The sequence below is a fragment of the Elephas maximus genome, chromosome 2, assembly GCF_024166365.1.
Source record: "Elephas maximus indicus isolate mEleMax1 chromosome 2, mEleMax1 primary haplotype, whole genome shotgun sequence".
Taxonomy (NCBI): Eukaryota; Metazoa; Chordata; class Mammalia; order Proboscidea; family Elephantidae; genus Elephas; species Elephas maximus.
Window position 1 is genome coordinate 110639800 of NC_064820.1, and position 25546 is coordinate 110665345.

The following is a 25546-nucleotide window of genomic DNA, read 5'->3' on the forward strand; positions in this document are numbered from 1 at the left end:
GCAGAGAGATTGGAAATCTTATACACTGCTGGTGGGAATGTAAAACGGTACAACCACTTTGGAAATCTATCTGGAGTTTTCTTAAAAAGTTAGAAATAGAACTACCATACAACCCAGAAATCCCACTCCTCGGAATATACCCTAGAGAAATAAGAGCCCTTACACAAACAGATATATGCACGCCCATGTTTACTGCAGCACTGTTTACAATAGCAAAAAGCTGGAAGCAACCAAGGTGTCCATGAATGGATGAATGGTTAACTAAATTGTGGTATATTCACACAATGGAATACTACGCATCGATAAAGAACAGTGAGGAATCTGTGAAACATTTCATAACATGGAGGAACCTGAAAGGCATTATGCTGAGTGAAATTAGTCTGAGGCAAAAGGACAAATATTGTATAAGACCACTATTATAAGATCTTGAGAAACAGTATAAACTGAGAACACATACTTTTGTGGTTACGGGGGGGGGAGGGAGGGAGAGTGGGAGAGGGTTATTTACTGATTAGTTAGTAGATAAGAACTACTTTAGGTGAAGGGAAGGACAATACTCAATACATGGAAGGTCAGCTCAACTGGACTGGACCAAAAGCAAAGAAGTTTCTGGGATAAACTGAATGCTTCGAAGGTCAGCAGAGCAAGGGTGGGGGTTTGGGGACTATGGCTTAAAGGGACTTCTAAGTCAATTGGCAAAATAATTCTATTATGAAAACATTCTGCATCTCACTTCGAAGTGTGGCGTCTAGGGTCTTAAATGCTAACAAGCGGCCATCTAAGATGCATCAATTGGTCTCAACCCACCTGGATCAAAGGAGAATGAAGAACACCAAGGTCACACAATAACTATGAGCCCAAGAGACAGAAAGGGCCACATGAACCAGAGACTTACATCATCCTGAGACCAGAAGAACTAGATGGTGCCCGGCCACAACCAATGACTGCCCTGACAGGGAGCACAACAGAGAACCCCTAAGGGAGCAGGAGAACAGTGGGATGCAGACCCCAAATTCTTATAAAAAGACCAAACTTAATGGTCTGAGTGAGACTAGAAGAATCCCAGCAGTCATGGTCCCCAAACCTTCTGTTGGCCCAGGACAGGAACCATTCCCAAAGACAACTCATCAGACATGGAAGGGACTGGACAATGGGTTGGAGAGAGATGCTGATGAAGAGTGAGCTACTTGTATCAGGCGGACACTTGAGACTGTTGGCATCTCCTGTCTGGAGGGGAGATGGGAGGGTAGAGAGGGTTAGAAACTGGAAAAACCGTCACAAAAGGAGAGACTGGAAGGAGGGAGCGGGCTGACTCATTGCGGGGAGAGTAAGTGGGAGTATGGAGTAAGGTGTATATAGGCTTATATGTGACAGACTGACTTGATTTGTAAACTTTCACTTAAAGCACAGTAAAAATTATTAAAAAAAAAAGCTAAAAATAGAACTACTGTACAATCCAGCAACCCCATTCCTTGGAATATATCCTAGGGAAATAAAAGCCTTTACACGAACAGATATATGCACAACCATGTTCATTGCAGCGCTGTTTACAACAGCAAAAAGATGGAAGCAACCAAGGTGCCCATCAACGGATGAATGGATAAATAAATTATGGTATATTCACACAACAGAATACTACACATCAATAAAGAACAACGATAAATCCATGAAACATATCATAACATGGAGGAATTTCCAGAAAGCATTAAAAAGCCCAGAAAGCATTATGTTGAGTGAAATTAGTCAGTTGCAAAAGAACAAGCAAGTATTGTATGAGACCGCCATTATAAGAACTCAAGAAATAGTTTAAACACAGAAGAAAATATTCTTTGATGGTTATAAGGGTGGGTAGGGAGGGGCGGAGAGGGGTATTCACTAATTTGATAGTAGACAAGAACTATTTTAGGTGACACTTCTTTGCTTTTTTTGTTTTTTTTCTTTGATCATTTGAGTCCTCCTTTGAGGAGCCCTGATGGCACAGTGGTTAAGCATTGGGCTGCTAACCAAAAAGGTCAGCAGTTCGAATCCACTGGTCACTCCTTAGAAACCCTATGGACCAGTTATAATCTGTCCTATAGGGTCGCTATGAGTCAGAATCGATTCAGTCACAACGGGTTTTGTAGACACAGCCCTACTTTGTCTATCTCTGCTATTAACCCATACAACTTAAGGCCTGAGATGAAGAAAAAGAGGGTAAATATCTCTTCTCCACATATTTGAAAAAAGCTTTTCCCCTATGAAATATTATTCCTTACCTCTTTACCAGCGACTGTTTAAGAAAATACATTTTATTTTCTATGCTTTTTTCTTTTTCATGATTTATTTCATTAACCTCCAAGCTTTTTATTTTTATTCTTCAAAAATATGTTTCATATCTATTTTATTCTTATAACTATAAAAAAAAACATGCATTTTGTTCTTAGTTACTGTTCAACTACTTTCTATTCTTCAAGCTTAATCTTATCTTTTAGATTTATAACTTTTAACCTCATGGATATTACAACATAATAAAAATGTTAAATATTTATCTGTGTTCCAGCCTTTTATCCTTTATTTTATTTGTCTATTTTATCTATTTTGAAACCCTTTAAAAATTACCTTTACTAATATTTCAATAAAACTTTTCTGTCCTCACTTTTTTTTAATGTAATTACCAGCAAGAGAAATGGTACTAGTAAAGGAAATCCATTCTAAACATAGCCACTTCTCTGGCTCCCCTTAATAAAATTCACAACAATTTAAGAAAACTCTTAAAATAAAACATATGTCTAGAAAATCAGGAGGTGCGTACTTCAACCAGCTCTTGGCCAATAAGTCATATAACGATGGTGATACACTTGCTGGAATGATTTGCTTGCTGGAATGATTTTCCACCAGTGCTTATGTCAGGAGCTTCTAAACAGCCATTGGACTGCAAGCAAAGGATACCAACTAAATTTCATGTGCCAGGAGATACTGAACTATATGATTAATAGAGAAGACAATTTTTATTTAGTCAAAACCAAGTTCCTCATATTGCTCTCACACCAGTCTCTTTAATTTTTTCTCTGGTTATTACCCACTCCTCTTAACAAGATAAGAGGAAAATCATGTTATGAAGTTTTCCCCTAATTTTTTTGTGCAGTTTCCTTGCTTAAAGCCATAAATATCTCAAGCTGGTGTTCATATTATTTATTTATTGAGTTTTTACTATAGACTATGCACTGAGCTCTGTAGCTTACATCCTATGAGGAAGGTACCATTTTTGTACCAATTTCCAAGCTGAGGAAAGTGAGGCTCAAAGAGGTAAAACTCCCATATTTCATTTAATCCAAAATGCCATCAATTGTAAGGTACACCATTGTTTTATGTGCCACCAAGAAGTAAGATCGTTGTCTCTTAAATTATGATGCAATGCCTTAAGAAATGTCATATGGTATGCAATTAGAAGTCTCATCAGCTTTTGAACTATATTAAGAAGGACTTGCCAAATTTTTCTGACTCAGTTGCACTGCTTGGTCCCATCCTTTCACAGGCATCTCAATAACAAAGCATAATAAAGCTATCTTTACAGCAGTGACCTTTTTTACTTAAGTACTCCAAATCACTTGGATGTTACTTTGCAAGAAAATGGGAAATAGAGATCATTTCCCCCAATAGCAAGTATTTGCTTCACTAATATAAAAATTATATCCTACAGCTATTTCTGTCTTTCTACATATACAATGTCTTTACAATTCAATGTTGAGATATGGCATAATCTTTCTGAAGACTTAAACAGCAGTTACATTCAATATATATAGTACCACTAAAGGACATAACTCAATTAAAGCAATGATAATATGAGCAGCTATGACCAAGTATATACCCACTCCACCCACACACACTTAGGCATATCTACTATGTCACAGTTATATCCTGGCCTACAGTTATTTCAAGACTTCATCATTTTAAAACAACCCAATTTACAGGATGTTAAAATGTGAAGAAAACAAAATGTGTGTCTGAAATCAATGAAATACGGAAATTTGCATAAGGTCTCATCGATAGTAAATACTATATAATGTGCATGCTGGGTAGTCCTATAGCAGCACACAAAACAAAACCAAACCCATTGCCATTGAGTCGACACTGACCCAAAGCCACCGTATAGGACAGAGTAGAACTGCCCCCACAGAGTTTCCAAGGAGCATCTAGTGGACTTGAACTGCCGACCTTTTGGTTAACAGATGTAGCTCTGAACTGCTTCACCACCAGAGTTTCCTCTATAGCAGCTAGGCCTGTTAAAAGATTAGAACCCAAAGATAAGGAGAGACCTGATGTACCATTAAACTTGGATAAATATGTCCATGGAGCACAAAGAGAAGGCTACAGCTGGCCTCTCTAAGACTTCTTACCAAAAGAAAATAGGATGCTACTCTTAGGTGGTTAGAGTCTCTGGTGTACAGCCTGGCTTCCAGGCTTAGGCAAAAGTAACAGATTCTACCAGGGAAAATCTATGAAAAGATCTACCACAGTGAAGCATAAGCTCACATTTAGTCCCCTTCCCTATTCAATCCCAGAAAGTCATAGCAACCTGACTGAGGGATTAGACTCACTACCCAGTGCTCCAACTCCACTCTTCCCTTCATGAATCTTTTATAATCCTTGTCAAGGATTGAATTATATCCCCCCAAAAATGTGTGTATTGACTTGGTTGGACCATGATTCCCAGTGTTCTGTGGTTATCCTCCATTTTGTGATTGTAATTTTATGTTAGAGAGGATTAGGGTGGGATTGTAACACCCTTACCAGCTCACTTCCTTGATCCAATGTAAAGAGACTTTCCCTGGGGTGTGGCCAGCACCACCTTTTATCTCTCAAGAGATAAAAGGAAAGGGAAGCTAGCAGAACAGGGGGACCTCATACCACCAAGAAAGAAGCACCAGGAGCAGAGTGCGTCCTTTGGACCCGGGGCTCCTGTGCAGAGAAGATCCTAGTCCAAGGAAAGATTGATGAGAAGGACCTTCCTCCAGAGCCGAAAGACAGCGAATGTCTTCCCTTGGAGCTGACACCCTGAATTTGTACTTCTAGCCTACTTTACTGTGAGGAAATAAACTTCTCTTTGTTCAAGCTACCTACTTGTGGAATTTCTATTATAGCTGCACTAGATGACTAAGACAATCCTCATTGTCTGACTGACTCAAAAGTAAAAACCAACCAAACAGGGAACACTGGCTGACCCTTTTATTATAAAGAACTGAATAGATATGCTCTACTTTAATTTCATCAACATGGCTTAACAGATGTACTCAATTGTGAAACTCAGCTTTAACAGGCGCTAAAACATAAAGCAAGACAAACAGTGGAATTTTAAAAAATCTAATAGGCTCCTAAAATATGGCCCATTATCCCTAAGTTTTCTTCCCAAAATAGCTGATGCAAAGTTAAAGGCAAGAGTCTAGATATGTGAACTTCCCTGTTGGATCTTAATGTTACATGCCTATAAGATGTCTACATTTTAGAACAGTTGCTTCCCATTTTGCAGGATTTTTATTTTTTTCTGTCTTTTTTTAAGGCTATAAAAGCTCAGATCATGTTGATACTCAGAGGCTTTCTTTTCTTCTTACTCAAACTATTGCCAATAGCCCTGAATTTTATAAATTCCAAGTGATTCTTTAATTGGTTTCTGAAATTGGAGCTGCACATAGTACAGCTGCATAAAAATACAAATATATACAGTACCTAGGGAAGGCTTCCTAAAACAGTATCAAAACTTACTTCCGTTTTCCATTCTTGTCCTGCTTTAATCCATTTTTTATACAAAGTCATGTTTAAAAGTTCTTATTTGTTCAAAATTCATATGTTCCTGTAATGTTATTCCCCTGCTTAAAATATGTTAGTGGTTACCTATTGCATAAAGCATGGACCCCTGGCACTGCAGTGGATAAGAATTTGGCTGCTAACCAAAATGTCAGCATTGGAATCCACCACTCTTTGGAAACCCTATGGGGTAGTTCTACTCTGTATTATAGGGTTGCTATGAGTTGGAATTGACTTGATAGCAACAGGTTTTTTACTGCATAAAGAAGTCCCTGGGTGATGCAAATGGTTAACGAGCTTAGCCTCTAACTGAAAGACTGGAGGTTCAAGTTCACACAGAGGAGCCTCAAAACAAAGGCTAGGTGATCTGCCTTCAAAAAATCAGCCATTAAAAACTCTGTGGAGCACAGTTCCACTCTGACGCACATGGAGTCACCATGAATCAGAGTCAACTCGAAAGCAAATGGTTTAGTGCATGAAGAATAAAACTCAAAGTTCTTATCATGTCCCCAAAGTACCAGCATGAACTAGCCTCTCTCTCTCCAACCTATTATTCTGTCATGCTCTCCATCAAGTTGTTATGTTCTAACCACACAGGTCTTCTATAAACTGAACATACCAAAATCTTTGCTGCCTCAAGTTCTTTCCACACGTGTCCCTTGTATTTGGAATTTTCTAAATCCCCATTCTTCATATGGCTAGCTCCTTCTCATGCTTTACGTTTCCCACTTAAATGTTCCTTGTTCAGAGAAGCCTTCCTTACCACATATCTAAAGCAGGCTTCATACAGATTTTCTCTATTCAGTTTTTTTTTCCTATTTTTTTTTTTAATCTGAAATTCACACAAGAACCTAAGTTCCATAACCAAAACCAAACCAAACCCGTTGCCATTAAGTCAATTCTGACTCATAGCAACCTTAAAGGACAGAGTAGAACTGCCCCATAGGGTTACCAAGGAGTGGCTGGTGGATTCAAACCACTGACCTTTTGGTTAGCAGCCGTGCTCTTAACCACTGTGCCACCAGGGCTCCTATCTGTAAAATGAAGAGGTTAATTAAAAAACTTTAAAAGTTCCAGATATATGCACACCCATGTTCACTGCAGCACTGTTTACAATAGCAAAAAGATGGATGCAATCAAGGTACCCATCAACGGACGAATGGATAAATAAATTATGGTATATTCACACAATGGAATACTATGCATCGATAAAGAACAGTGACGAATCTGTGAAACATTTCATAACATGGAGAAACGTGGAAGGCATCATGCTGAGTGAAATCAGTCAGTTGCAAAAGGACAAATATCGTATAAGACCACTATTATAAGAACTCGAGAAATAGTTTAAAAAGAGAAGAAAATATTCTTTGATGGTTATGACAGAGGGGAGGGAGGAAGGAAGAGGGGTATTCACTAATTAGATAGTAGATAAGAACTACTTTAGGTGAAGGGAAAGACAACACACAATACAGGAGAGGTCAGCACAACTGGACTAAACCAAAAGCAAAGAAATTTCCTGGATAAACTGAATGCTTCAAAGGCCAGCGTAGCAGGGCCAGGAGTTTGGGGACCACGGTTTCAGGGGACATCTAAGTCAATTGGCATAATAAAATCTATTAACAAAACATTCTGCATCCCACCTTGGAAAGCAGCGTCTGGGGTCTTAAACGATTGCAAGCAGCCATCTGAGATGCATCAATTGGTCTCAACCCACCTGGATCAAAGGAGAATGAAGAACACCAAAGACACAAGGTAATTACAAGCCCAAGAGATAGAAGGGGCCACATAAACCAGAGACTACATCAGCCTGAGACAAGAAGAACTAGATGGTGCCCGGCTACAACCGATGACCGCCCTGACAGCGAACACAACAGAGAACCCCTGAGGGAGCAGGAGAGTAGTAGGATGCAGACCCCAAATTCTCGTGAAAAGACCAGACTTAATGGTCTGACTGAGACTAGAAGGACTCCGGTGGTCATGGCCCCTAGACCTTCTGTTATCCCACAAGAGGAACCATTCCCAAAGCCAACTCTTCATACAGGGACTGGACTGGACAATGGGATAGAAAAAGATGCTGGTGAAGAATGAGATTCTTAGATCAAAGAGACTGTTGAGACTACGTTGGCATCTCCTATCTGGAGGGGAGATGAGAGGGCAGAGGAGGTCAGCAGCTGGCTGAATGAATAGGAAAAGAGAGAGTGGAGGGAAGGAGCAGGCTGTCTCACTAGGGGGAGAGCAATCAGGAATATACAGCAAGGTGTATATAAATTTTAGTATGAGAGACTGACTTGATTTGTAAACTTTCACTTAAAGCACAATAAAATTAAAAAAAAAAAGACTTTAAAATTCCATCTAACTTATGTTTATTTTCTTAAATCCAATATTAAAAAATTATACAAGTCAACACAATTGGCTTGTCAATAGAAAATGTTTTACTTTACCATAACAGAAGCAAACAAATCCTTGATAGTAGTTCCAAATTCCAGTTGCTCAAGTCTGGTATCAGGCCAACCAGGCTGTTTACGTTTTTCAGCTTTTAACCTTGCTGTACCTATATGTTAACAAGTAAAGGCATATGACTCATTCAAATAACTAACATAGATACATAAACATATACACACCCCCTAATAAACCTAGATTGTTCTGGGATGGCAAATGAGTAATTTTTTTAACAAACTAAAGTCAATCCAACTAATTAAAAGGCTAATTCCTCTAAAATAGTGCTGTCCAAAAGAACTTTCTGTGATAATGAAAATGTTTCATATCTGCACTCTCCAATAGTTTAGCCACTAGTTACATGTAGCTATTGAATATTTAAAACGTAGTTACCATGACTGAGCAACTGAATTTTTAATTTTATTTAATTTAAAATTTAAATAGCCATTATGTGGCAAGTAGCTACTGTATTAAATAGAACAGCTCTAGAATATAAAACAATAATCTTTGATATTACAAAAAAATATTTCTTGCCAATAAAATATACTATTATTAGGAGACTTTATAAGATTTCTCTAATTTTAAATGTAATTTTAGTGTTTTCAAAATAATTTTAATAGGCCTTATTTTATCTTAGAGTAATTTTATGTGGTAGTACCTGTATTAAATAATGCTAGGTAAATTGACTTAAATAAGCTTCATTATTTTAAAGGAACTTATGAACTCTAGTAAAAAGCATTTCCTTTTTAGAAGGAAATAATGGGAAGCAAAAATATGTACTACTTAAAGTCTGATATTTAAATAAAATAATATTTGGCCACAATACTACTTTATTTGTTCAAATAACACTAAAGCATGACACTGTATCTCTGTGACAGACCACTAGAGGTGGAAGAGGCATATTCATCAAGAAACGTAGTTTTGTTGTACTCTGAGAATGTTGGAGGTGGGACAACTACTGCCTTTTAACTTAAGAAATTACATTTCTATAGTTACCTGGTATACTATGTGGAAAGCATGACAATGGTATTAATGTAGACCATGCAATAAAAGCAGCAAGAAGAAAATCAATCCACCAAGTCCACAGCCAATGTATACCACCATCTCTAAGTTTAACTCTTTAAAACAGAAGAATGAAAAATTGCAACTTTCAGTATCTTACTACAAAAAGCCATAGTCACACTCACACTCACACAAAGAGTCATGGACGTTTTTCTGTTAATGTGTTGCTATTGTTGTTTGGGTGGTTGTTTTGTGAGATGGAGTGATTTTGAGTCCTATAATTATGGGGTTCTCTTTTATCTTGAAACATTCTAAATTTTTCCCTTTTCCTTCTTTCACCCTGCACTTTTCTCCACAAGAAGATATACATTTGGAAGATTACTATTGCTTTGAATCTCACCTCTCCTTTAAAACCATTCTTGCCTCTTTAAATCATATGCCTAGCCTTTTATGGCATGCCTGGTCCTTTAAATTACACAACTGACCCTTTATATAGCATATGGCCCTTTAAATCACATATACTTTGAAATCTGTTTCATACAGTCCCTTCTCTAAATTTTCAGATCAAAGCATGAATTTATCCTTCTGGTGATCACTCTTAATCATCCCTAGTACTCTTTGGTAGTCTTTATCTTCTGTCTAGGCAGCCCTGGTGGTACAGTGGTTAAGTTGCTCAGCTGCGAACTGAAAGGTCAGTGGTTTGAAACCACCAGCGGCTCCACAGGAGAAAGATGTGGCAGTCTGCTTCCATAGAGACTCACAGCCTTGGAAACCCGATGGGGTTACTGTGAGTCGGAATCAACTCAATGGTAGTGAATTTAGTTTGTTGGATCTTCAATTTTCCCTGCAGTTATTCTAAATTTGTCTTTGTTCATCACAAAGTCTTGCAGAGAGCAGGAAGGGGGAGGAATGTGAAAGATCCTGTGCTGATATTTGTTGATTTTTCTCACAGCTATTTTGCAGTTTCAGCATTCTTTGTCTTGGAGTGATGCTGAGGGCTTGGCTTCGTGGAGATTTTTCCTAGTTGTGACGTTATTTTGTATCACTTAAGGAGGAGATTTGGGGAAGCTGATAACTAGTCACCATTGCCTTCAGTTTTAGACATATTTAAGACCTTCTTCACCAGCCATTGTGGGAAAATATCCATGATCACACCAGCCACAATTTTGGGATGCTGGCTTCTCATGGTTGACTCTATTGCCAGCTGGGACCTGGGGATGGCTCATTTATAGGCCTCACCTTTCAAAGAATGGCAGAAATGTTTCCAGTTTTATTCACTGATGGGATAGCTCCTTATGCACTGCTAGCATTATGCAGGGATACAAATACCAAAACACAATGTCATAAGGTTGTATTCTTGATTTCTATTATCCAGTAGGCATATGTATCTGAATATACAATGCCTAGGGAGTTTCAGCTCCAGATTGCTATTAGGACTGCATGTTTTCACTCTGATTATAACATTCAGAAATTTTCCTCTTTTTTTTTTCTTTTTTTTTTTCGCTTTTGAACCCAGCTACGTATTCTGTGTACATTATATATAATAACTATATATGTGTATATAATCATCTACCTAGAAGATCCAATGAATCAACTGAAAAACTACCAAGTCTAGGCAAAGAACTGAGTGACTTATACATACAAAACAAATTCAGAAATCACTAGATTTTCCTTCTTAGAATTAATTTCCTTCCTAGAAATAATTGATTGGAAAATATAATAATACAAAGACCATTCACAATACTAAGGAAGTGTACGAAATGCCTAGGTTTAAGGTCAATGGGATATGTTCAATAAGGAAAATCATAAAACGTTATTGAAGGCCACAAAAAAAGAGCAGAGAAAATAGAGCAACACACCAAATGCCTACATGGAAAGATATTATTCCCAATTTGATTTATAAATTCAAGCAATTCAAATCAAAATAATTTAATTAGAACTTGAAATTACCAAATTTACCTGGAAGAGTAATTCTGCAAAAATAACCCCTTATTTTTAATGAAGAAAATAATGAGTGGGAACATATTATCCAACCAAATAACAAATCATGCTTTATTATAAAGCTTTAGTAATTAAAACATTGTAGTATTGGCATGAGAACAGAAAAATATATCAGGAAACAAATTAGAGAGACAAAAAATCCCTATGTATATAGGGAAATTTAAATTACGATAAAGATGTTATTTAATATCAGCAAAGAAACCATAGAACACCAAATGAGAATGAACTGTGCACAGCTTAATAAAGGGAAACAATATCACTGAGATGTACACAAGAAAAAAAGACCTTTTGGAAACTGCTATGACATATATAATTTGGAAACAACACCAACAACCAAAAAATACATGCATGGATATGTATGTATGTGTGTATGCATATATATGTGTAAGTACGTATATGTGAGTATATACATGTACATATATAGCTTACACATATGTATACGCATGCATGTGACTATATGCACATATATAACAAACCCAGTGCCAGGGTCTCATATATATATAGTTGCAGATATTTCTTAGATATAACCAAATACTTCGCAGGATTGATTTTCAGGGTTTGAAGGTTTAGGACCATATTCTTAGGGGATATCTCAGTCAATTGGCATAAAGTTTATGTTCTATATCCTAGTTTTGTGAGTGGGGTCTGGAATCTTAAAAACTTGAGAGTGGCTATCTAAGATACTTCTCTTGGTCTTTACTCATCTGGAGCAAAAGAGAAATAAGAAAACCAAAGACTTAAAGAAGAAATTAGTCTATAGCACTAATAGTCTATATAGACCACAACCTCATCTACCCTGAGGCCAGAGGAACTAGATGGTGCCTGGCTACCACAACTGACCATTCAGATCAGGGCCACAATAGTTGGATCCCGATAAAATGGAAGGAAAATATGGAACATACTTTGTAATTGTGTCTTTAGGAGGCCATTTCATCATTCTATCAAGCCAGCTGCTTCAGAATGACAGGGAACGTGGTAAAACCAGTGAATTCCATGGGCATGGGCCCATTGTTGCACCCCATTTGGTGTGAAGTAGGTCCCTTGATCCGAGGCAATGCTATGTGGGATACCATGACGGTGGATAAGGTATTCTGTAAGTCCATAGATGGTAATTTTGGCAGAAGCATTACATGCAGGGAAGGCAAATTCATATCCAGAGTAAGTGTCTACTCCAGTAAGAACAAAACACTGCCCTTTCCACGATGGAAGTGGTCCAATGTAATCAGCTTGCCACGAGGTTGCTGGCTGATCACCTCAAGGGATGGTGCCATATTGGGAACTCAGTGTTGATTTCTGCTGTTGGTAAATTAGACGCTCAGGAGAGGCTGTAGCCAAGTCACCCTTGGTGAATAGAAGACCATGTTGCTGGGCCCATGCATAACCTCCATGCCTGCCACCATGGACACTTTGTTCATGAGCCCATTGAGTAATGACGGGAGTAGCTAGAGAAAGTGGAAGAGTGGTTCCCAAAGAACACATCATCTTATCCACTTGATTGTTAAACTCATCCTCTGCTGAGGTCACTCTTTGGTGAGCATTCACATGAGACACAAATGTATTCACTTCTTTGGCCCATTTTGAGAGGTCTACCCACACACCTCTTCCCCAGAAATCCTTGTCTCCAGTTTTCTAATCATGTTCCTTCCAAGCCTCTGACCATCCAGCCACAGTCCATGAATCTGTCTACAACTGCACATCTGGCCACTTCTCCTTCCAAAGTGAACAACCAGGTGCACTGCTAAAAGTTCTGCCCATTGGGAGGATTTCTCTTCAACACTGGGCTTCAGGGAGGTCCCAGAAAGGGGCCGTAGTGTTTCCGCCATACACTTTTGAGGTGCCTGCATATCGCACAGAGCCATCTGTAAACCAGGCATGAGTTTTCTCTTCTTCAGTCAACTGATCAGAAGGAACTCCCCATGAGGCCATAAGTGCAGACTGGGAGGGAGAAGGTAATGTGACAGAAGTGGAGACGATGGGCATTTGGGCCACTTCCTCATACAACTTATTTGTGCTTTCAGGTCCTGCTTGGACCCGATCTCATATATACCACTGCCATTTAATGATGGAGTGCTGCTGTGCATGTCCAGTTTTACAACTCTGTGGGTCAGACAACACCCAGTTCATGATGGGCAGCTCAGGCTGCATGGTGACTTGGTATCCCATGGTTAAGTGTTCAGTCTCTACTAAGGCCCAGTAACAAGCCAAAAGCTGTTTCTCAAAAGGAGAGTAGCTATCTGCAGAGGATGGCAGAGATTTGCTCAAAATCCTAAGGGTCTGTGCTGTGATTCACCAATAGGGGCCTGCCAAAGACCCCAAACAGCATCTCTATCTACCATGGACACTTCAAGCACCACTGGATCAGCAGGATCATATGGCCCAAGTGGCAGAGCAGCTTGCACAGCAGCCTGAACCTGTTGCAAAGCCTTCCCTATTTCTGGGCCCCACTCAAAACTAGAGGCTTTTTGAGTCACCTGATAAATAGGCCAGAGTAGAACACCCAAATGAGGGATATGTTGCCTCCAAAGTCCAAGTGGTAGGCATTGTACCTCCTTTTTAGTTATGGTAGGAGCCAGATGCAATAACTTATTCTTCACGTTAGAAGGAATATCTTGACATGCCTCACACCACTGGAAGCCTAGAAATTTCACTGAAGTGGAAGGTGCCTAAATTTTTGTGGGATTAATTTCTCACCCTCTAGCACACAAATGTTTTACTATTAAGTCCAGAGTCATTGACATTTCTTCCTTACTAGGTTCAATCAGCATAATGTCATCAATGTAATGAAGGCAAACTGCTTCTGATGGTCCTTTCAAACAGGTATGGAGAAAAATGCCAGATCAATAACTGCATACCAGGTGCCAGGAGATGTATTAATTTTCTCAAGCAATGGAACTACAATGAAACCACATCTGGAACAGCAGCTGCAATTGGAGTCATCACCTGGTTAAACTTTCAATAATCTACTATCATTCTCCAAGATCCTTCTATTTTCTGCACAGGCCACATAGGCAAGCTGAATGGGGATGTGGTGGGAATCACCACCCATGCATCCTTTAAGTCCTTGACGGTGGCAGTAATCTCTGCAGTCCCTCCATTAATGCAGTATTGCTTTTGGTTTACAATTTTCCTAGGTAGGGGCAGTTCTAATGGTTTCCACTTGGCTTTTACCATAGAGCTCTTATTCCATTTGTCAGGGATCCAGTGTGGGAGTTCTGCCAGTTGCTGCATATATCTATTCCAATTACGCATTCTGGAACTGAGGAAATCACTACAGGATAGGTTTGGAGACTCACTGGACCTACTGTGAGACAGACATGAGCTAAGACTCCATTAATAACCTGACCTCCACATGTCCCCACTCTGACTGGTAGGCCACAGTGACATTTTTGGGTCTCACGGAATTAGTATCAGTTCAGAACCAGTATTCGGTAAACGCCAAAAAGTCTGATTATCTCCTTCTCCCCAAAGAATAGTCATTCTCATAAAAGGCCTTAGATCCCTTTGGGGAAGGCTGGGAGAAAGGTTAACAGCCTGTTTTGGGCAGTGTATTAGAGTCCATCCTCAAGGGGACCCAGACTCCCCTTCATTCAAGTGGTCTTTAAACTCACTCAAGTCTGGTAATTGATTGAGGGACTGTGACTCTCCATTCTGGTGATTCGAGTTAGACTGCTGTTCACCTGACCTAGAATTCATCCATTTGTACATATCAAGTGAATAGTAGATTTCCTATCTATTTCACGCCTAGGGACACCATGACTAAGTAGCCAATGCTAGAAGCCCATACCGATCAGACAATTCTGATTACAGCTTTGACTCTGCTGTCCATTACTATAATCACACTCACCTTGTCTTCCATGATTGAGTGCAGCCACTTGGCCCCTACTACCATGGGATACAACCAGTCCCATTGTAGTTAGATTTCTTAATTTAGTTAGGGCAGTTGCCACTGTCAAACCTGACTTACATAAGATAGCAGTCACGACAGTCTTCAAGGATGCTGGAGCTTCCTTCACAAATTTATTCCTCACAATTTTGGTAAAAGCTGTGTGCTCTGAGTACTCCACGTATGGGTCTGTGGATCTAACCTGATAAATCCACTCTAGCATGCCAATTTCCCTAAGACTTTGGATACCTTCTTCTACAGTATACCTAGGCAAGTCTGGTACTTCAACTTGATTTAGTGTAGGCCATCTCATAATCCATGCTTCACCAGCCCAACCAAATAAATTATTAGATCTTTTCCTAACTTCTTGAGCTGAATCACTGAATGAAGAATCTGTGCTTAGTGGACCCACATCAATAAACTGAGACTGATCCATCTTTTATGTTCCTTGCACTATTATCCCACACACTTAATAGCCATTCCAACACATATTCCCCAGGTTTCTGTTTGTAAACATTAGAAAAGCCAGGCAGGTCTTTTGGAGTGTAGCTTCTTCCTCCTTTGTACTTCACTTTTTGGGGCCTGCTGGGACTTAAGTCTAATTATAGGTCTAGAAGCCAAAATTGGTACTGGGGAAGTGTTTTGAGAACATTCAGCATTGTCCTGTAAAACACCTGCCTCTCTCAATGCCCCAGGCATTGATTCAGACAAGGGCTCTTTAGAGACAGCTGGGCTAATCTCATTAGGTGGGAGTGGAGCGGTTAATAGTTTTATTGGGCAGAGCTGTTTAGCAAACATGGAGTAATCTCTTCACATGGGAGTGACAGCTGGTTCTATTGGTGGGAGTGATTAAACAGAATTTAGGAGCTCAGTGTCTTCAGCTTCCTGATTATCTGCCCAAACATCCGCATCCCAAGTTTTGGGATCACATTTCTTCCCAATCAATGCCCTCACTTTAACTTCAAACACCTCTTGAGGTTGGAAGCTGAGTCCGTGTTGTAATTCCTCCACTCTTACAATAAGATTCTTGGTTTGGTTTTCGGCAATATCAGTTCTGTTACTACAAGCAATGAGGCTTTCTTTCAAAGCACAAGTGGAAACTTTGAGGTCTTTTATGTGGCACTTGAGCTTTGACCTGAAGCCCTGAGCACATCTCTGTCACCAGTTTCTCTAGCAAAACAGGGCCAACCAACCAGCTTCCTTATTCTTCTCATTCTGACAAAACTGTAGAAAGATATCACACATGTTCTCCCAGAGCCTTTCACCAATACCTGATCTATTGGTGGTAATATTTTGCATATTTGAATTGCCACCTCACGCCATGGATTAGCAGTGCCCTCTTTACTACTGGAAGAAGAATCATCAACATTTTTAAAACTAACTACACTTGAGAGCCAATTTAGAAAACTCATCCTTACAATTTTGTTTCACTAGAATCACTCGTGGTACCAAATGTCTTAGGCTCGGTTTTCTAAAGAAGCAAAACCAGTAAACCATATAAACATATAAGAGAGAGATTTACATAAAGAAAGTGGCTCATATGGTTGTAGGGAGTGGAATGTCCCAAGTCTGTGGGTCAGAATAGAGGCATGAGGATGCATGTAGCCACGGAGGCTGGTGAATCCAAGGCCGACAGGTCAGACAGCAGGGCTCTTCCTCACAGGCTGTGAAAATTGATGAATCCCAAAGATCGGCAGGCAAGACCACAGGTAAGCTGCTAACTCAAGTCCCAAGTACCACATGCTTCCCAGTATCATCCCTCAAAAAAACTGCATACATGAATATTCTTGTCATAAATTCTACTTCTATGTGAACACAGTCTAAGAGAGATACAATCACTAGGGCTTAACATTTAGTAGTATTGACTTTTAATGGGATAAGGCAGTTTTCCAATGAAGAGAACTATTGGGCATAGGAATATTAAGAACCAAATAAATTTCAAACAAAGTCATCTTTCAGTTATGGAGCAGATGGAGGAGGTCAGATGAATAGGAACCAGCTGTAGGATTCAGAATGAGCAAAAGCCCACTTACATTAAATGCAGGCCACATGCCCAAGGGAACTCCCTTTCAACTGATCGGCTACTCACAACAGATCCCATCATGGAGGTGATCACATAATATCAAATATCAGCATGGAAGTAATCACACCATCATATGACTATCAAACCAGTGAGAGTCATGGCCCAGCCAAGCTGAGACATAACCTTAACCATCACAATCCCTAAATTTTTGTGAAAGGAAAAAATACTGATATATATAACTATATAAAAGTTTTAAAATTTTGTATAGTTAAAGATATCATAGACAAAGTTCAAGACAGATTGGGAATGATTGTTTGTCATATATCTTACAATTAGTATTTATAATACATGAAGGACTTATATAAATCTTTAAGGAATAAACTGCCAATATAAAAAAGGAAAAGGAAATAAGCAGTAAATTGAAATTTAAATACAGATGGCTAATACATATATATTGTATGATCTGTGGTCCTGATGATATACTCACTTTAGGTAATTTACAGATACAATTTAATAAAAGTGCTATTTAAGTGATATAAGCTGGATCTAGAGAAATCTACAGGAAGAGCTGATACCCTGGGGCTAGCAACAGCAGAGAAACACTACCATCTCCAGGTCTGAAGAGACAAGGAGAGATAAAAGCTAAGTAAACCATACACAGAGTAGTATCAAGAGGATCAATGGAGAGGAGGTGTGGCTTTTATTAAAGAGGTACAGCCAACCATGAAGATCAGGAGGGAAGAATGACCTCACACTACTCATGCCCTCAGATCTCTTGCCAGTGCCCTACATAAGCTAAACCTAAAAGGAAGTCAGAGGGTAAGAAGCCCTTTGGTGTTGTCCTAGTGGGTCAGCCTCTTGGGGTACAGAGCAGGGTGGTGAAGGACAGAGAGTGGAACTCTAGCAGCAAACAGAAGATATCCAACACAACCCTTCACTTTTTCACCTCAGTATCTATTCTTTCTCTTTTCTAGGTGAAGGAAAAAAAAAAATCCATGAGACACACTAAGTCCCAATATTATTTTAAAAAATCACAGGATTATGTCACTTCAATTATACTCTCAACTAAAACCTAAAACATTGTTGTGTCCCAGTTACATTGCCTTAGCTCTGCATCCACCATTCCCATGCTCACTGAACAGAGTTTTGAATACCAAGGACTCTATAAAAAAGGACTCTATACCTGGTCAGAAATGCCCGGGAGTTAAGAGTAACCCTAAGTTCAGCCCTCAAGCAATGAATACCACAAACCAAGCCGTTGCTGTCGGGTCGATTCCGACTCATAGCGACCCTATACGGCAGAGTAGAGCTGCCCCATAGAGTTTCCAAGGGCACCTGGTGGATTTGAACTGCTGACCTTTTGGTTAACGGCCGTAGCACTTAACCACTATGCCACCAGGGTTTCCTGAATACCAGCGGTTAGTGGATATACATCCCTACTCCTTTGAGCTGCTGTTGTGATAACTCTGAGGCATGTCTTACGTTGTCTCCCAAAGTTCTACCATGGGATTGAGCCACACTTGCCCAAAGCAGTAACCTTCTCAACATAATGAACACTTACTTCATTGGCTTCTTTTGCTACCATACTTCCCAGTATCATCCATCAAAAAAACTGCGTGCACTAATATCCTTGTCATAAGTTCTACTTCTATGTGAACCCAGTCTAAGAGAGTTACAATCGCTAGGACTCATCATATAAGGTGGCAGAAAAAAATATAGAGAGAGAATAAAATTAACATAAAACCTAACTGCCACTGTTCCTGCCTCATTAGCTAATCACGAGGTCTATGTTTACCATCACATTTCCATTCCGCCACCACCTATACTATCCATGACTTTCAGTAAGCAACTTGGTTGGGAACAATACTTTCCTTGGTAGGGTGACCCATATCTAAGGCTCTAAGCACTTGGCAGTACTGACTTTTAATCGGATAAGGGAGTTTTCCATTGTAGAGAACTACTGGGCATAGGAATATTAAGAACCAAGTAAATTTCAAACACAGTCATCTTTGTTTCAGTCATATAGCAGTAACCCTTTCCCCTTCACCAGGAATTCGATCAATAGCACTGGTCAGCAATGTGACTGCTTCCCCTGCCTGTTGATTCAGGGTCACTACCAAAAAAAAAAAAAAAAACCAAACCTGTTGCCGTCGAGTCAATTTCAACTCATAGAGACCCTGTAAGGACAGAGTAGAACTGCCCCATAGAGTTTCCAAGGAGCACCCGGTTGATTCAAACTGCCAACCTTTCGGTTAGCATACCTTTTGGCTAGCAGCCGTAGCTCTTAACCACTATGCCACCAGGGTTTCCTCAGGGTCATTAGGAGCCCAAAATGGTTAGGGACAGCCGAAGCTTCTGATAAATCAAAATCATGACCAAGTTCATTGGTGGAAGTATTCCTCCCTTATGAGCAAGGACTTCCAAACATATCAAGCTCAAGGTTGCAGGAAATGAAAGCAAGAATTCTTCCAGTGGAATATTTCATTAAAAGTGAGATGATCTGCTCCCACACCTTGGTCCCCAGATCCATGCATCCAGGAAACGGGGGAGAAGGTACCATATAGGCTTCTAAATCAAAGTATATAACACATCTTGCAGACAGTAACCCAACTTCAAAGATGGGTGTCTCCATAAGGCTTGAAGGTACCATAATTGTTATACCATTCTATCAAGCCAGCAGTTTACGGTTAATGGGACACAAAGTAAGACCAATGAATTCTGTAACTGTCATACTATCACACTTCCTTTGTCTTATCAAATGTTCCCTAGTCAGAAGCAATATTATGTGAGATACCACAGGGATGAATAAGGCATTTTTAAGTCTGTGAATGGTGATGCTAGAAGAAGCGCTATTGGCAAAGAAGAAAAATCCCTACCCAGAATATCTTTCCCTATAAAAGCAAATCACTGTCATTTGTACGTTAAAAGAGGGCTGATGAAATCAACCTGACGACAAATGGCCAGCTTTTTCCAGGACTCAGTGTTGGCCTCTGTTATTGACAAGTTGGATACTCAGCAGGAATAACAGTCAAGTCCTGAAGAATATTCTTGATCAGATATTGTCCTTGGTAAGAGGGAGTCTGTGTTGTTGAGAAAGTCTGTGTTTTTTCATGAGGAAGAACTGGTGTTTTTTTTTTAAAAAAAAGGAAGCTGACTGGAATCTACAGGATGGGTTATTTTGTCCAGTTGATTTTAGAGCCTCCTCCAAAGTGGACACCCTCTTCCTGTGCTCATTTTAAGAGGTCCACGCACATGTGTTCACATGTGTCACCTATTTTCCAATTTTGATTTTAAAGAGGGTCTGACTATCCAACCAATTCATTAACCATAAAACAGTATAGATTCACACCTCAGGCTACCTCTCCTTCTATGCTAAGTGGGCAACCAGCCTGAAATTCTGGCCACACTGAAGTATATCATACAGGTAAAAGGCCAGCCTCTTTTGAATATTCACACCCTTCAATGTTTTCTTTCCCCTGAGAATGTTCTCTAGCATTATCAAAAGGAGCCATATGATCCAGAAGTCTTTAAAATCGCTTTTGTCATTGAATTATTAAATGCTAAACCAGTTGCTGTTGAGTCAACTGCAGCTCATGGTGACCATGTATGTGTGTCAGAGTAAAACTATGCTCCATAGGGTTTTCAATTTCTGATTTTTCAGAAGTAGATTGCCAGGTCTTTCTTCTGAGGCACTTCTGTGGACTCGAACTTCCAACTTTTCAGTTAACAGCCAAGTGTGTTAACCATTTACACCACCCAGGGATTCCTATTAAATGCTACAGCCATTTAATTTCCCAATGCCTTGCCCTCCCTTGCCAAATACTATGATAATTTTAGTAACTATGTCTAATTTTCCCCAATAGGGAGATTATCTGTACTCACAAATATGTGAGCAACCAAGTTCTGTAATCCCATTTGGGGAGTCTGTTTCTTAGTGCTACTTCTGCTACTACCTTTCCTGCCAGAAAACAGGTGGTATACTCACAGTAGATAATTTGAAAAGAGTGATAAGCAACTATTTTCAGTAGTGTAGGTAGAGTTCAGAGAAATGAATGAGAGAGAGTACATAATTCTGAGGCTAGCAACAGCAGCAAGTGGTTAGCACAAGCCTAGCTATCAAGTGGAACAGTGTTTAATAAATGGAGAGGACATCTGGACAGGAACCGTGACCTTCAGGAGAAGGATAAAGCTAACCTGGGCACAGCCTCACAGAAGAAGAGCTGGGAGGATAAATGCCCTAGCCTTAATCTACTCTTGCTCTCTGCCCTGCCAGTGCCACTCACTGGCTAAGTCCAACTGAAACCCAGAATTCAAGGAAGTATGTTGAGGCAGTCAATACAGGTCAGCATCCCAGAGCAGAGAGGAGGGCTACAGAAGAGTGTAGAAAGATGGAGATTGAATGTAGAGAAGCAAAAAAAAAAAAAAATCTACCACCCAGTTTATTCCCTGATACCTAATATGTCCCTTTTTATGATGATTGTCTGGCAGCTACTAAAACTTCACAGTAGCAAAGCAAGAACCCAGGTGAGCTGTCAGGGAAGCTGGCAGGTGGCATCTGTGGCAATGAATAACTAGTGTAATTAGCTAGACAGCTGTAAATAACAGGACCTAGTTGGCTTTTGTACCTCAATTTCTATCAGTTCTACTTTTTTATAAACCCAGTTTCAGAAATGTAGGGTGGACTTCTCCATTTTTCAGTGATGATAAATTATATCTCCTTCATTAACTCTATCATCTCAGTATAAAACTAGAAAAGGTAAGGAGGAGTCCTTGCTGGTACTACTTCCCAAAACATACTTAAAACATAGCTTTAACAATGCATATTTATAACTTACTGTAACTATCAAAACCATTTTACACAGATATCTCCATATCATCAATGAAATCAACATCAAAAAAAAAAGGAGTGGGGGGAGAGGAAAGAAAAATGGCTTGCTTTTCCATTGAAGTACTATTCACAAAGGTCTGAACTTGTGGTGCTCCTATCGCAATGCCCAAAGCATATCCAGTCATTGTCGAAGCTTCTCCAAGGCCTGTAAGATGAACACTGAACGTCAACAACTATATGAGATAGCACTGTCATAAAATGATAAAAAAATTAAGTGACTGAAATGGATTATTTCTAAAAGCTTTTCATAGCATATTACCCAATGCACATATTAGAAAAAATCAGATAATTTAAATATATAATTCATTAAACCCTATTTAATTTATATATTTAATGTAATATGAATAAACACATGGATATTTTATATAAACGTAAGTTCAGTATATCTCCCTTCATTTGAATTTGTGGTACTATAGCTAATGACACTTTAATGCTAGCAGCAGCTTTGCATTCTTCACCCTGGCTGCCAGAATTGGGGGAGGTAGCAATAATGTAAGCTTTTATTTGCAGTGTATAAACCAAAAAAAAAAAAACAAACCCACTGCTGTCGAGTCCACTCCGACTCATAGCAACCCTATAGGACAGAGTAGAACTGCCCCATAGAGTTTCCAAGGAGCGCCTGGCAGGTTCAAACTGTCGACCTCTTGGTTAGCAGCAATGTATAGATGTGTCTATTAATTGCTACTCAGTAGAATCAAGAGTGAAACAAACTGAGATCTGTTGCTACCCTCAGCCAAAGCTAATAAACCACTAAAAAAAAAAAAAAAAAAAAAAAAACTCTAAAAGCAAGTATGAATATGGATATCTGCTATTTCAGTTTATTGACATGATTTTCTTATCTCTGGTGGAAAATAATTATTTTGGTGCAAAGTGAGATTTTCTTTTAAGTCACCTTCACAGTAAGTATATAAAAACAACTATAATTTTTTTTCAAAGCTGATTAGATAACCTGTGCATGTAGATGATCTACCCGACCCAGAGTCTACTGCGATACAAGAAAGTACAGATTATTCTGAGATACTTCCCAGGGTTACTCGCTGAAGGATACGGTAGCATAAGACATAAACAAGGGATAGTATACTGTGTTCACTTAAATAGTATATCATCTCTCCCCCTGATAGGATAGGCAAGATTATGATCTCAATGAATTTCAAAATATGACAGGCCCCAAAACAATTAAGTTAGTATAAGTAAAGGGCTTAGAGAGGTGACGATTATTACAGTTTCATCACCACACTGAATCTAATACAGAGGTGGCAAAAATTATGTCTCCATTTCCCTTATGACAATGACTGCAGCTTCCCACCTGCATCCCCAAAGTTCAAGCAATTTCATCCAGTAACTTCAGATTTTTTTTCCTAGAGAAAATGACTACCGTTTATATAGCCTTATATATACATTGTTGTTGTTAGGTGTCGTCAAGTCAGTTCTGACTCGTAGAAACCCCATGAATAATAGTGTATAATGCTGTCCATTCCTATACCATCCTCACAATCATTGCTATGTTTGAGCCATTGTTGGAGCCACTGTGTCAATCCATTTCATTGAGGTCTTCCTCCTAGTCACTGACCCTCTACTTTACAAAGCCTGATGTCCTTCCCCAGGGATTGGTCCCTCCAGATAATGTGTCCAAGGTAAGTGAGCATTCAAGTAAGATTTGTTCATTCTTCTGGCATTCCATGGTATATTCATCGTTCTTTGCCAGCACTGTTAATTCAAATGTGTCAATTCTTCTTCGGTCTTCCTTCTTCATTGTCCAGCTTTTGCACATATATGAGATGATTAAAAATGCTATGGCTTGGGTCAGATTCTCTGTGGTCCACAAAGTGACATATTTGCTTTTTAATACTTTAAATAGGTCTTTTGCTGAGATTTGAACAGTGCAAAAAGTCTTTGATTTTTTGACTGCTGCTTCCATGGATGTTGATTATTGACCCAAGTAAAATAAAATTCTTTACAACTTCAATATTTTTTCCGTTTATCATGATGTTGCTTTTTGGTCCAGTTGTGAGGATTTTTGGTTTTTTTTCACATGTAGGTTTAATCCATACTGAAGGTACTGACTTCATCAACAAGTACTTCAAGTCCTCTTCACTTTCAGCAAGCAAGGTTGTGTCATCCGCACATCACAGGGTGTTAATGAAGTCTTCCTCGAATCCTGATGCCCCATTCTTCTTCATATACTCCAACTTTTCAGATTATTTACTCAGCATACAGACTGAATAAGTATAGTGAAAGATACAACAACTCTGATGCAAACCCTTCTAGATTTTAAACCATGTGTATTCCCATGTTGTTCGAACAACAACCTCTTGGTGTATGTACAGGTTCTGCATGAGTACAACTAAGTGTTCTGGAATTCCCATTTTTCACAATGTTATCTATAATTTATTATGATCCACACAGCTGAATGCTTTTGTGTACTCAATAAAACACACATAAACATCTTTCTGGTTATCTCTGTTTTCAGCCAAGATCCATCTGACATTAGCAATGATATCCCTCATTCCACATGTTCTTCTGAGTCCAGACTGAATTTCTGACAGTTCCCTGTTCATGTACTGCTGTAGCCATTTTTGAATTATCTTCAGCAAAATTTTACTTGCATGTGATATTAATGATATTGTTCGATAATTCCCACATTGTGTTGGATCACCTTTCTTTGGAATGGGTACAAATATGGATCTCTTCCAGTCGATAGGACAGGTAGCTGTCGTCCAAATTTCTCGGCATAAATGAGTGAGCACTTCCAGCATCACATCCATTTGTTGAAGCATCTCAGTTGGTATTCTGTAACTGCCTGGTGCCTGGCTTTTCACCAGTGTCTTCAGTGAAGCTTGGACTATTTCCTTTAATACCACTGGTTCTTGATCATATGCTACCTCCTAAAATGGGTGAACATCGACCAAGTCTTTTTCGTACAGTGACTCCGCATTCTTTCCATTTTCTTTTAATGCTTCCTGAGTTTTTCAGTATTTTGTCCATAGAATTCTTCAATATTGCAACTCAAGGCTTGAATTTTTTCTTCAGTTCTTTCAGTTCAAGAAACGCCAAGAGTATTCTTCCCTTTTGGTTTTCTATCTCCAGGTCTTTGCATATTTCATTATAATAATTTACATGGTCTTCTCTAGCCACCCTTTAAAATCTTCCATTCAGCTTTTTTATATCATTATTTTTTCCATTCACCTTAGCCACTCTACATTCAAAAGCTAGTTTCAGAGTCTCTTCTGATATCCATTTTAGTGTTTTCTTTCTTTTCTGTCTTTTTAATGACCTTTTGCATTCTTCATTTATGATATCCTTGATGTTATCCCACAATTCTTCTGGTCTTTGGTCATTAGTGTTCAATGCATCAAATCTATTCTTGAGATAATCTCTAAATTCAGTTGGGATATAGCCAATGTCCTACTTTAGCTCTTATGGACTTGCTTTAGTTTTCTTCAGCTTCAACTTGAAATTATATATAAGCAATTGATGGTCTGTTCCACAGTCAGCCACTGGCCTTGTTTGGACTGATACGGAGCTTCTCCAT

The 25546-nt window shown here is 39.1% G+C and overlaps 1 protein-coding gene across 1 annotated transcript in view; it reads right to left on the reverse strand.

The window, feature by feature from the left end:
- The window catches only part of SLCO6A1 (solute carrier organic anion transporter family member 6A1), a 130211-nt gene that overhangs the window by 83458 nt on the left and 21207 nt on the right, over positions 1-25546 (reverse strand). Inside the window, exons 4-7 of the mRNA XM_049868087.1 lie at positions 22071-22159; positions 21143-21164; positions 9214-9321; positions 8223-8332 (exon numbers count right to left, since the gene is read on the reverse strand). Of these exons, the coding sequence (XP_049724044.1) occupies positions 8223-8332; positions 9214-9321; positions 21143-21164; positions 22071-22159 (329 nt within the window). The remainder of the gene's footprint in view (positions 1-8222; positions 8333-9213; positions 9322-21142; positions 21165-22070; positions 22160-25546) is intronic.